The 13,416-nt window shown below is 45.6% G+C and overlaps 1 protein-coding gene across 2 annotated transcripts; it reads left to right on the forward strand.

Annotated features, from left to right (window-relative positions):
- The first annotated feature begins 1,315 nt into the window (after positions 1–1,315).
- Positions 1,316–4,422, forward strand: LOC132206950 (histone H1-like). 2 transcript variants are annotated; one of them, XR_009443232.1, is made up of 3 exons: positions 3,121–3,203; positions 3,647–3,726; positions 3,811–3,924. XR_009443232.1 is itself a non-coding variant. In XM_059642060.1 (2 exons), the coding sequence occupies exons 1-2, from the start codon at positions 1,316–1,318 to the stop codon at positions 3,946–3,948; spliced, it is 720 nt and encodes a 239-aa protein (XP_059498043.1). In that variant the 3' UTR covers positions 3,949–4,422. The 2 variants fall into 2 exon arrangements, 1 of the variants encoding a protein (XP_059498043.1); XM_059642060.1 differs by lacking the exons at positions 3,121–3,203; positions 3,647–3,726 and adding an exon at positions 1,316–1,897 and having other exon boundaries at positions 3,811–4,422.
- The last annotated feature ends 8,994 nt before the right edge of the window (positions 4,423–13,416 follow it).

Genomic DNA, 13,416 nt, shown 5'->3' on the forward strand with positions numbered 1-13,416 from the left:
ATAAAATAATGAGGGGGTGAGACAGAGTTAATGAGAGTTGTCTTTTGCCTGGGATGGGGGGAATTGAGGAACGGCGTGAACATTTTTACAGTGACAGTAGAGAGATTAAAACAAAAGACACGAGGGTTTTATTGTCACAGAGCCGGCTGCAAGTGGAATGAACTTCTGAGGAAACGGCCCATGTGTCTACAAATACAGCCTTGAAACGGCGTTTGGATAAGTAGGTAAATATGACAGGTTTGAAAGGAAACAGGCCAGGGACAGGCAGGTGGAACTAGTTCAGTTTGGCATTATATTCGGCATGTTATGGTTGGACTGAAGGTTATGCATCCTTGCTTAACGACTCCATATGAGAGAAAAACGGACACAGGCTATTGAGTTAGATGACCTGCCATTTTCATGATGAGTTGGAGGAGAGGTTTGAAGGGCCGAAAGCTTCGGCCAAGTTGCCATTATTTGTGTTTCTATGTCTGATTACTCCCAGAACCGATGTTGAGTATTGTCACCGGAATGAAAATAAAAAAAAACTGATCTGGGTGATCAATGGAAGTTCAAACCAGATGATTGGCTTTTGCAGCTGAATGTGGAGAAGAGCGAATCTCCAGCACACCGGCCTCAGAGATTTTAACAGTTACTGAGGGGAAAATCTCCAACAACTCCCTGATATCCGAGCAAAAGCTGAAAGGAAAATAAATGATATCCTTCCACATTTACATTTGGCAATGTTTCTGGCCTGTGACTGTGTGGATGTGAATATTGAATCAGAGAGACTTTGGGAAAAGGGCGGGCGGGTTAGTCTAACGTCACTGTGTTTGTCTGTCCGCTCATATCATGATATTTCCGAATCTCTCTTGTGCAGATCGAAAATATTTTCAATTCCAATTATCCACCTGCTCCCCCACTAAACCCGAAAGCTAGAATTCAAGGCTGTGTATTTGTTGATTTCAAGATTTCAGCCCAAAAGTGAGGATAATGCCAGCGCTCAGCTCAGAGAGCGCGATCAGAGCAGCAGCAAAAATGCGTGTAACTCGACAACGGAGCCGTCAATTCGAGTGAAAACTTTTTGGCCGCGAACCTTCCCGTGTCATGGTCAGGAACGATCGAGCCTGGCTCTCTGGAGATGCGGATTTGCAGAGGGCTTGGAGAGTTTCTGTCGAGAGAGAAACACAGAGAGGCAGCAGGAGCAGGGAGCTGAGGGCAGGTTGTCTCCGCGCCGTCCGCTCGCTGCCTTGAAGTTGCTCAGTGCCGCCACCAGCAGCTTCATTGCTGACCCAGCTCAGTCTGACAGAGAGAGATTCAGCGCAGAGTTCCCGACATGAGCGACAGTGCAGCCGCCGAAACGGCTCCTCCAGCCTCCGCCAGCACTAAACCCAAGACTCCCAAGAAGAAGAAGGCGGCGGCCCCCAGGAAAAAACCAGCCGGTCCCGGGCTGGGCGAGCGGATTGTGAAGATTGTCGGGGAGAACAGCGATCGGAAGGGGACGTCTCTGGCCGCTATAAAGAAGGCGCTGCAGAGAAGCGGGGTCAATGTGGAGAAGCAGAATGCACAGATCAGGATGGCTACCAAGAGGTTCCTGGCGAAAGGCTCCCTGGTTCTGGTGAAGGGCCAGGGCATCTCCGGCTCCTTCAAACTCCCAAAGAATCAGGTCAAGGCAAAAGTGGGAAAGAAGGCGAGACCCGCAGCAGCCGCCAAGAAAGCAGCCGTGAAGAAAACAACGGCCAAGAAGGTGGCAGCGAAGAAATCCCCAGCCAAGAAAGCAACAGGAAAGAAAGCGGCCGGCAAGAAGGCAGCAACGCCAAAAAAAGCGGCGAAGAAAGCAGCGCCTCAGAAAAAGACTCCCGTGAAGAAGGTGAAAAAGACCAAGAGCCCCAAGGCCTCAAAACCGGCCCCGAAATCGGTGAGAACGAAGGCGAAGGCCAAAGCGAAAGTGACCAAGAAAGCAGCAAAGAAATGAAGCAGTCGGTGTAACGTGTCACCACCTGAACCCAAAGGCTCTTCTCAGAGCCACCCACATCTCTCCAGGAAAGAGCTGAGCCCGGATCAAATGATCCCTGAGATAAGAAGGTGTAGAGCTGGATGAACATAACAGCCCATCAGCATCAGAGGAGCAGGAAAGCTGACGATTCGGACCTAGATCCTTCTTCCTGCTCCCCTGATGCTGCTCGGCTCGCTCTGTCCATCCGACTCTACACCTTGTTATGTCAAATTGTCCAGCATCTGCAGCTCCGTCTATAAGTCAAATTATCCCTGTCCCGGTTCCGAGTGCAGACAGAGCATAAACTTGAATTGATTCTATTAACTCAAATATTACATTTCCGAGAGCGGAGACTGAAAATGTTGATGGTGTCATGTGGTGAGGGGCACTGGAACTGCATCTGGTTATTTCCTCCCACGGCTTGTAATTCTGCCCAGACACTAATGTTGCATATTGCAGTATAACCCTTCCAGGAATGATATTTTATCTAATTTTGATGCTACGATCTCTGGCGATGTTTTAACGGTTATTGCTTCAATTTACCTGCGAAATACATTTCAGGCAGCAATTGCAATTACAAACTAAACATGTCCCCAAAAAAAAATGGGATTCTGTAATTAATCGCTTTGAAGTTGTTTAAATCGGCGGGTTTGATAAGAGTGATTAACCACGGTTACCCAGCCGGTTGATCAGTTTGCCTGGGCTGTATTAAACCCCGCGCTTCCCTCCTGAATGGTACATACAGATCAGGCAATGATCCCGTGTCCGGTCCGCGCTGCCTGCAAACTCGGTTTAAAAAAAATGGGGTTAACAGCGCATGCGTGAGACTGGCCCCGTCCCCAATGTTGCTTTTTGATGACCAGAGGAGCGCATGCGTGAGGCCCTTCCCCCTGCGCTGCCATTGAGGGGCATTTACTCAGTGAGTGGAAGAGGTTTGTTTGAAACAGACCGCAATGGAGAGACCAGCGCCCAGGGGAGCGAGGGAGCAGCAGGCTCCTTTCCGCAGCGTATCGAGATGTGAGTCTGGGACACAGAGTGGGGCTCCGAGACCGGCATTGATTCGGGCTCAGTTCAGGGAGAACCGGGGGCTGTTGGTAAGAGGGCGAGCGGGGCAGGAACTGGTCCCGGAACTTGGAGAGAGAGCGGCCTGGGGGCGGGGATAGAGAGGCCTTTCTCGGGCTGTGTGTGGGCCTGCTGAGGGAGACACAGCGGCAAGAAGCTGCTGGGGGTCAGTCTTGTAGCTTTTAGACTTGTAAACACTGACAATTCACTGTTTGGCAGCTGTTTCATGCTGTTAGTTGCGAGTTGCCGGGAGCCAGGTGGCGGCGGCGAATACCCGTCAAGGACGCAGATTGGAGTTAACAGATCATACGTCTCGGGGAAAAAACAACATTTGAAATAGTGGCTGTTGTTCTCTTCAACAGTCAGTGTGTTGGGATCTGGTAACATGAGCTGTGTCACCAGTGCACCCTCTTCAGGTAGCACTTTAGATGGAGCTGTGCAATTACTGTTCAGTTTCTGAATCTCGCTCAGTTGGCATCGAATTTCATATTTTAAAAAAAACTCAGACAAGGAGCAGCTCGATGTAAGAATTGAGTCAGACTTGTGTTTAAATTGATGCCTTTTAAAGAAAAGACACAACTCTCATGACACAATGTTGTGGTCCAACAGGCTTATTTAAAAATCATAAGCTTTTGGAGTTCTGCTGGTTTGGGAGGTGAAGTTCAAGAAAAGAAACATCCTAATAACAGGTACCTGAATATGTTAATCTGTTTGATATTGTCAAATTTGGCTGACGTTGATTTACGAGAGATATCTCTTCTGTCTTCCTCCAGGCAAAATACTTGAAGAAACCAGTTGATGCAATATTTCCTTGGTACAAAGCCGAGTGTGCGCAGTTGCTTCCAACTAACAGCAGGCACGTTCCTGTGATCAGAATGGAGAATATCTTTCCCATAGTCAGAGCGGATTGAATCAGACTTACATTGAGCTCAATTTCCGGAGACTTGACCAAGGAAACAACCACCCAATCCCAACTGAGAAAAGGCAAGTTTCTCTTTGTAATGTTTCCATTGCCAATTGACATCCCGCTAGTTCCAATTAACATCATTCATAGTCCATCAACATTCACATCTTTGACATGTTAACGGGTGACTCTTTGTTGAAAGTACTCAAACAGGAACTGAATCCAATTTACATTTAGGAAATGTACTTTGCCTCAAACTGGACAGAGAGAGACTCCTCCTACCACCCCCTTGATCATGACCCTGCCCTGATCACCAAAACATCATCCCCCAGACCATCCACAACCTCAACCGCTCAGGTAACCTCCTGCCAACAGCCTCCAACCTCATCTTTCCCCAACGCCATGTTAACTGTTTTTGCTTCATTGCAAAATCCACAAACCCGACTGCCCCTGTTGACCCATTGCCTCTGCATGACCCCGCCCCAACAAACTTATCTCCAATTATCTCAACTCCCTTGCCTACACCATCATTCCCCCCGCCCACCCACCCAGATGCAGGAACTCCCACCTGTGTCTGTGACACCACCCACATCTCCTTTCAACTTCTCCCACTCCCTACAGTCAAAGGGGGTGGCCACGGGCACCCGCATGGACCCAAGCTATTCCTGTCTCTTTGTAGGATACGTGGACCAGCCCATCTTTTACAGCTACACTGGCCCCACCCCACCCCGCTTCCTCCATTATATCAATGACTGACTGTATCGATGCTGCCTTGTGCTCCCACAAGGAGCTCAAACAGTTCATTGACTTTACTAACACCTTCCACCCCAACTTTAAGTTCACCTGATACATCTCTCTCCTTCCTGGACCTCTGTTTCCATTTCTGGCAACCACCTGGAAACTGGTATCTAATTCAAGCCAACCAACTCCCACAGCTACCTAGAATACACCTACCCTCCTGCAAGAATGCCGTCCCCCTATTCCCAATTCCTCCACCTCTGCTGCATCTGCTCCCACTCCCGCACATCCCAGATGTCCAAGTTCTTTAAGGACTTCAACTTCTGTTCTCTCCACCCCCCCCCCCCCCCCAAAGCAGTGGTCGAGAACGCCCTTGACCACGTCTCCCACGTTTCCTGCAACACATCCCTCACACCCTGACCCCACCACAACCATCCCCAGAGGATCCCCCTCGTTCTCACACACCACCCCACCAACCTCCGGATACAACACATCATCCTCCGACACTTCTGCCATCTACAATCCGACTGCACCACCCAAGACATTTTTCCATCTCCACCCTTCTGCCTTCTGGAGAGATCACTCGCTCTGTGACTCCCTTGTTCATGCCACACTTCCCTCCAACCCCACCACACCTGGCACCTTCCCCTGCAACTGCTGGAAGTGCTACACTTGCCCCCACACCACCTCCCTCACCCCCATCCCAGGCCCCACAATAGCTTTCCATGTTGAGCAGATGGTCACCTGCACATCTGCCAATGTGGTATACTGTATCCATTGTACCTGGTCTGGCTCCCTCTACATTGGGGAAACCAAGCGGTGGCTTGGGGACCGCTTTGCAGAACGCCTCTGCTCGGTTTGCAATGAACAACTGCACCTCCCAGTCGTGAACCATTTTAACTCCCGCTCCCATTCTTTAGACGACATGTTCGTCCTGGCCTCCTGCAGTGGCACAATGATGCCACCCGAAGGTTGCAGGAACAGCAACTCATATTCCGTTTGGGAACTGTGCAGCCCAATGGTATCAATGTGGACTGTACCAGCTTCAAAGTCTGCCCTCCCCCCACTGCATCCCAAAACCAGCCCAGCTCATCCCCTCCCCCCGACTGCATCCCAAAACCAGCCCAGCCTGTCTCTGTCTCCCGAACCTGTTCTTCCTCTCACCCATCACTTCGTCCCACCTCAAGCCGCACCTCCATTTCCCACCCACCACCTCATCCCACCTCCTTGACCTGTCCATCTTTCCTGGATTGACTTATCCCCTCCCTACCTCCCCACCTATACTCTCCTCTCCACCTATCTTCTTTTCTCTCCATCTTCAGTCTGCCTCCACCTCTCTCCCTATTTATTCCAGAACCCTCTCCCCATCCCCCTCTCTGAAGGGTCTAGGCCCGAAACATCAGCTGTTGTTCTCCTGAGATGCTGCTTGGCCTGCTGTGTTCATCCAGCTCCACACTTTATTCTCTTGGATTCTCCAACATCTGCAGTTCCCATTGTCTCTCAAAGACTCAGATAATATCCTTTTGTCATCACATATCACTCCATCAAACTCTGCATTCAAGGCATAAACCTCCTCCACTTCTGCCACCTTCAATCTCACCCCACTCCGAAGGACACTTATTTTTTCCCCTCACCACCCTTTATCTGCCTTCCAGAGGGATTGTTCTCTCTGACTCCCTCGTCCACTCCACACTCCCCACTAGCCCCACCCCCACTTCTCACTGCAACAGCAGGAAGTGCAACACCTGCCGCAACATCTCTCCCCTTATCCCCATCCCAAGAAAACCTTCCACATCAAACAGATGTTCATCTACATGTCCGCTAATGCGGTGCATTGTATCCGCTGTTCCCGATGAGGCCCCCTCCACTTTGGGGAAACCAAACAGAGGCTTGGAGACTGCTCTGTCGAACACCTACGCTCGTATCTTGACAAATGACTGCAACTCCCAGTTGTGAACCACTTCAGTACCCCCTTCCACTCCTTGGACAACATATCCATCCCACGCTGCCTCCAGTGCCACAACATTGCCACCGGAAGACTGCACGAACAGCACCTCAGATTTCGCTTGAGAGCTCTGCAACCCAATGTGGGCTTCAAAATATCTCCACCCCAAACCCATCCAGCAGGTCCCTGCCTCTTTGACCTGTCCATCTTTTCTCTGACCAATCTGCTCCTCCCACTTCACTGACCAACCCACACCCACACCTCTGGCCAACTAGTATCATCCCTACCTCCCTGACCACTCCATCTTCCCTCAACTGACCAATCCACATCCAAACTCCCTCTCTACACTTACCTTTACTGGCTCCAGCCCTGCCTCCTTGAACTGTCCATCTTCTCTCCACCTATCTGGTCCTTATCCACCTTTCATTATCATCTCCTCACTTCTCTCTATTTATTGCAGAGTCCCTTTCTCTTCACCCATTTCTAACAGTCCCAAAATGTCAGCTTTCCTGTTCCTCTGCCTGACCTGCTTTGTTCATCGAGCTCTACACCTTGTTACCCCCTCTAAGAAATATATCATGTTGCCTAGTTTCAACAACCACGTGTGACAAGTGTTACTGGCAAGTAGTAAATCACTACTGAGCACATGCAGACACACACACAAAGCTGCTGACTGATTCAGATTGAGTCCCAAATATGCTCATTGTATCAATACATAACATACAAAGACTAACAACAATGTATACCCATATACACTACAGGTAACAAGTGGATACATACAAAATGTTTACGGCTTTTTTTATATAAGCAGAGGAGGTGTCTACAGGACAGAAAAAAGACCTTTGAGCCCATCAGGTTGATCGTAGACAAAAACAAGCACCTGACAATTCTGATCCCATTCAGCCAGCATTCCATTTCAATAAGTGTGCCAGGGCAGTATAAGATTTGACAACCCCAACTTCATCATAACGTGATTCTCAACATGTTCACCTTCAGGAATAGAAACCATATTTCCCATCTGGCTTGCAAAATTTCTTTTTGGGTCGGGGGCGGGGTGGCGTCGGTGGGGAAGCATGGAAGTGAATTTGGCAACTAGGTTAAACAGTTTTGTGTCACTTGCCCCTCCAAAGGAAATTACAAAAAAAGCAGGAAAACAGAATGCTGTTTCTTCACATTAATGACGTAATCTCCATTTAAAGCAATGAAGAATGATCCACTTAACTAAATCTTGTAATTGTCAATTTTTTTGGCAAAGAGTTTGACCATGTTCAATAAGTTTAAATCTTCTCCACTGTAAGACAGAAAATACAAGTCCTTTTGCTTTCTTCATCCCCACAACAGCACATCATAAGAGTATTGCTGCTGCCATGCACCGTCACGCCACAGAGCAGGGTTATGTAATATTCATGAGAATAATGAAGTGAATTGGCCAATACCCTTCCCTGTAGAAGGAACATTGTGGTCATTCAGCTGAATACAGTTGATTTGTTCGTTGCCCTTTTCCTTTAGACTCGAAGGAAGGAATGCCACATCTGTCTATTCCACAGCATTACTCACAGAATTATGTTACGAATGCAGTCAGAAAAGCTGATGTTATCCTGATGAACAGCCCTTGATAACTTCTCCCAGTTAGACTCTGCACTGTTGGAGTTACAAAACCTTTTGCTTCGACACAATCCATTGCACAAAACAAATAGATGGATCAATAACTGACAGGTACATGTTGATAACTGCACTCATACATTCTTAAAGCAGAAACTGATCGGGATGGACTGACAACTAAATTCACAGATTCACAAAGCAGCAGCTGGCATGTACCAATTGGTAACCATGCTTAGATATTCACGTAGCAGAAACATACAGAGAAAGAGTCACATCTGTACCTGTATTTGTGTGGTACAAACATGTGTACAGATTTCTAACTCCACTCATTAACACATACAGCAGAAACTGACAAAGGGAAATTGTTATTTACATTTCTATACCGTAACTGGCAAGTCCAAATTGCTAAGCACATTCACAGCACACTCACTCCCTGATAGGGAAAGTTTGATAAATGCCCTGAAATAGTCATGTAGCAGAGACTAGCAGTTGCAGACTAATAACTGCACACTCGGATTCAGAGCTGAAACGGACAGGGACTGACCGGTAAATAGACTCCGATGCTCACATGGTAGTTACTGACTGAACTTTTGATAACACGTCTATCATATCCGCACAGCAAAAACTGACAGGAACAGATTAATAATAAAACTCCCGATTTCACATTGTTTACACTGACAGGTACAGTTTGATAACTAATCATACACTTTCTCAGCAGAATCTGACAAGTACAGATCGATAACTAAACTCAGATTGACAAGCAAATCCAAACAGGTATATAAATGACAACGACACTCACACATTGATCATTAGAAAGCCAAGGTGTAGGTGCACAACTACCCTCATTCACATGGCAGTAATGGAGAGCTACAGCTTGGTAACTACAGTCACGCACCTTCAGTACAGTAACTGTCAGGGGCAGGCTGATGACACTGTCACATTTATATGACAGAAACTAACATGTACTGATAATAACTAAACCCATATGGATATAGCAGAAACTGACAGACTGATAATTACACTCTCATTATCACTGCAGAAACTGAGATTTATAACTGCACTGTCACATTCACATAACAGAAACTGAGTGTACACATTTGATGACCATAGTCACACTTCGTATTGCAATATGTGACAGGGATGGGATGATCCTTCCCTCGAAATATTACAAGAAAACAATGTCATTTGTTCAAATTGTCAACACAGCTTCCCACAAAATCCTGATATCCTGAAAATCTACAAAAACTTGTTTGGGTCCTGTCGATTTAGCCACTTTGTATTTTTACTCTTGCTGCCTCTAACAACTCCTGTTAATGTCATGCAGACTATTTTCAAGACATCCATATTTATTTCCCCAAGTTCCCTGGCCTCCACAAGGACAGGATGATAACTAAACTGATATTCAAGGAAAAGAAACAGATGGGGAGAGAACACATTACTCACATTCACAAACGTGAAACTGACAAGTGCAGATGAATAACTGCACTCAGATTTACAGAGCAGAAGTTGATGGTGGCAGCATGATAACTGCTCTCACTTCTCTGAGCAGAATCTGATGGTGTATGTTCATAACAGAACCCCCTCATTCACCTTGCAGAAACTGACAGGTATAGATTAATAACTGCACTCTCAGATTGACAGAGCAGAAACTGACAGGAACAATTTGATAAATAAACTCACAGCAGAAACTGACAGGTACAGATCAGCTCTCTAGTGACATTGTAAACCAAGAAAAATTGGTACAAATTAGTAACTGGATAATAATTATTATATTATTAATAAAATAATTAATAATTCATAAATTTAACTAAGTTAATAAATTAACAAATGAATAATACAAATTAATAACTAATTAAACACTGAAAAGCACACTCAATTACAGAACAGAAACTGACAACGTAGTTATCAGTCTGATTTTCATATTCACTTGTCTGAAAATGACACGTACGATTGAATGAATGTGGTTTCATTTTTACAAGCAGAAACATTCAGGATTATGTTAACAATTGCACCCAGACGTTCAAAGCTCGGAACTTGCAGGTAAAGATGAAAAACCAAGCTCACTTGTTGACATAGCAGAAACTGAGAAGCAAAGATTGAAGCCTACTCTCCTACATTCAGATAGCAGAAAACGACTGGCACAGATGGATAAGTATACTCACCTTGCAGACACTGACACAAACGTTCCCACATCACACACAATCAGGTAAAAACTGACAACGACATTCTCATATTCACAAAGGGGGAAGAAAACCACAGTCAAGTACAGTTCGATGACTTCTCAAATAAACACAGGGCAGAATCTCATAGGTCCCTGTCAGTCTCTGCTGTGTGAATACATAAGTAATTTAACAAAGGCTCAGCTTGTGTGAGACATGAATAGATCAACAAAAACTCATATCCATAGACACACTCGCATTGTGTAGTCCCTTTCGTGGATCTGGACACTTAGTGTCTGCAATTCACTCAATTGGTATGGAATTAACAAAACGAAAAATCACAAGACAAAGAAGCAGCTCAGAGCAACAGTGGCATCAAACACCTAATTCTGTTCAGATTCCTGACTCGAAATGAAATATTGTCATGATTATTAACTGAACATTGCATTGATCAATGAAATATTAACAAAGTTGGCTGATGTTGATTTACAGGAGGGCTCTCTTCTGTCTTCCTCCAGGCAAATACTTCAGTGACTAAGAGAGAGTAATATTCCCTCGGCACAAAGCCAAGTGTGACAAGCTGCGTCTAACAAACCGAAGGTATGTTACAGCTGTCAGAGCAGAGAACATCCTTTCCACAGTCACAGAGCAGATTGAGTCAGACACACATTGAGGCCAATTTCCAGTGAGATTTGTTCAAACAACACTGAGGAAATACAAGTTTTGTTTTTTTTTCAACATTCACACTGCACACCAGCCCAGTTTGAACAAATTTCAGCATTTAAAGTTTTTGGCACAGATCTGCAGCTCGGGTAGTGGATAATGTTGACTTGCTTGTTGAGCTGGCTTGCTTTTTTTTCCATACAGTTCAACACCATGCTCAGTGGCATCGTCAGTGGAGCTTCCAATGAGTCAATGTTATTCCACGCTTGAGTTGAATTTATGCTATTTTGGTCCACTATGGTGAGTACTGTCATTTCTGGTTTTGATCTGAGTTTTCATATATGGGGACCGATTCTATATGCTTGTTGATTGAAGAATGGATGGAAAACCATGCCTCTAGGAATTCCTGTGTGTCTGTGTTTGACTTGGGCTACCATGGTTACTTTGTCCCCATATTAACCTGATGGCCTTTATTGTCTGAATATGTGATACATTCAGTCAACGAAGGCCATCAGTTGAAATGGGACAAAGTAACCAAATAAAACCAAAGAACTGTGGATGCTCTAGATCAGGAACAAAAAAACAAAGTCTGCAGCTCAGCAGTGACTGGTTCCGAGGATAGATCACTGAACCTGAAAGGCGATCTGTTTTTCCCTTCACTGATGTGGCCAGACCTGCTGAGCTTTTCCAGCACCTTTTTGTTTTTGTTGGATAAAGAAACCGTAGCAGCCTAAGCCTAACAAACACGTACAGGAATTCCTAGATGGTTCTCCACACAAACACAGAATTGGGTCCCACGTATGACCCCATGTATAAACCCATACAAGTGAAAACTGAGATGGCAGTACTCAGCATAACAGGCCTGACAGTGTAAATTCCAAGCAGAGGAGAATAGTGTTGCATCATCAGAGGCTCCACAGATGATGTCACCTGGCATGGTGGCAAAACGTGTGAACAAAAACAAGCCAGCTCGAAGATCAGGTCAATAATGTCACATTTTGGCATTCATAGCCTGTTGGCGTTTACGTCATTTATTTTGAAGATGGAGAAACTGAACACTCATCCAAAATATACACTCAGGAACTGAATCTAATCTGCATTAAATCATTCTAATAACAGCTACCACATAACAAATTGCACCCTCTCAGAGAATGTCACTGGCTGCCAAAGTTCAGCCACATTGACAAATAGAAACTGACAAGCATGTGTTGCTACCTCTGCTCAATCATTCACCCTGTAGAAACAGGCAAAAACAGATTGACGCTCACATATTGACGTATAGTTTGCTAAAAACATTCTCAAATTCACATTATGAAAACTGATATGTACAAATTAATATCTATGCTCACATATCAAACTACCAGGACCTGAATGATAACTACACTTGCGTATCCACATCGTAGATCAGATTGTTAATCACACTCCAGTTTCACAGTGTAACTTCACAGGTCCAATTTTATAACTGCATTCAAGTGAACAGTTTTTTTTTAAATTCTGAGGTGCAGTGTGATAACTACACTCCAATTTTCACAAACAGATTCTCACAGGTTCATTTTGATTACTAACTTCACATATCCATATAGCAGAAACTGACAGGATCAGCTTGGTAATAACCCTCCCACTGTCACACAGCATGAACTGACAGGTACAGTTTGATATCTATGTCCGTATCAACAGCGCAGAATCTGACACCTATGTATTGATGATGACCCGTACATTCAAGGGCATTGTGCACTGCCTCAGAATTGACATGCTGATAATGGGGCACTTGCTCACCCTGATAGAGCTGCAGGCTTGATATTAGGGCAGTGCTGCACCACGAGCAGGTCAGTATGAAGGGAGTGCCGCACTGTCAGTGGACCAATATTAGGGGAGTACCACGCTGTCGGAGGGTCACTATTAATGGAGTGCTGCACTTGTGGTGAGTGAGTACTGAGGCAGTGCAGCACTGTCAGGGTCTGTAATGAGAGAGTGCTCCATTTTCAGAGGTTTAGTCCAGAGGATGTGCTCAATCAGAGAGTTATTTCTGAGTGAGTGCTGCATTGTCAAGTTTGACACTGAGGGAGTATCACACAATGAGAGGTCCAATATGAAGGAAATAATGCACTGTTGGAGGGTTGATGTAAAGGGAGGGCTGCACTGTCAGTGGGTTAATGATGTGGGAATGCTGAAATATCACAGAAGCAGTCCTGAGAAGGTGCTGCACCTACAGAGAGTTAGTACTGAAGAAGTGCGATAACGTCAGAAGAATGATATGAAGGGGCACTGTCAAAAGATCAGTAGTGCAGTATTGTCAGAAATCCAATATTGAGGGAGTGCTGCACTGTTGGAGGGCCAATATTGAGTGTGTGCAACACCAGGAGCATTT

This window comes from Stegostoma tigrinum, chromosome 44 (assembly GCF_030684315.1).
Source record: "Stegostoma tigrinum isolate sSteTig4 chromosome 44, sSteTig4.hap1, whole genome shotgun sequence".
Classification (NCBI taxonomy): Eukaryota; Metazoa; Chordata; class Chondrichthyes; order Orectolobiformes; family Stegostomatidae; genus Stegostoma; species Stegostoma tigrinum.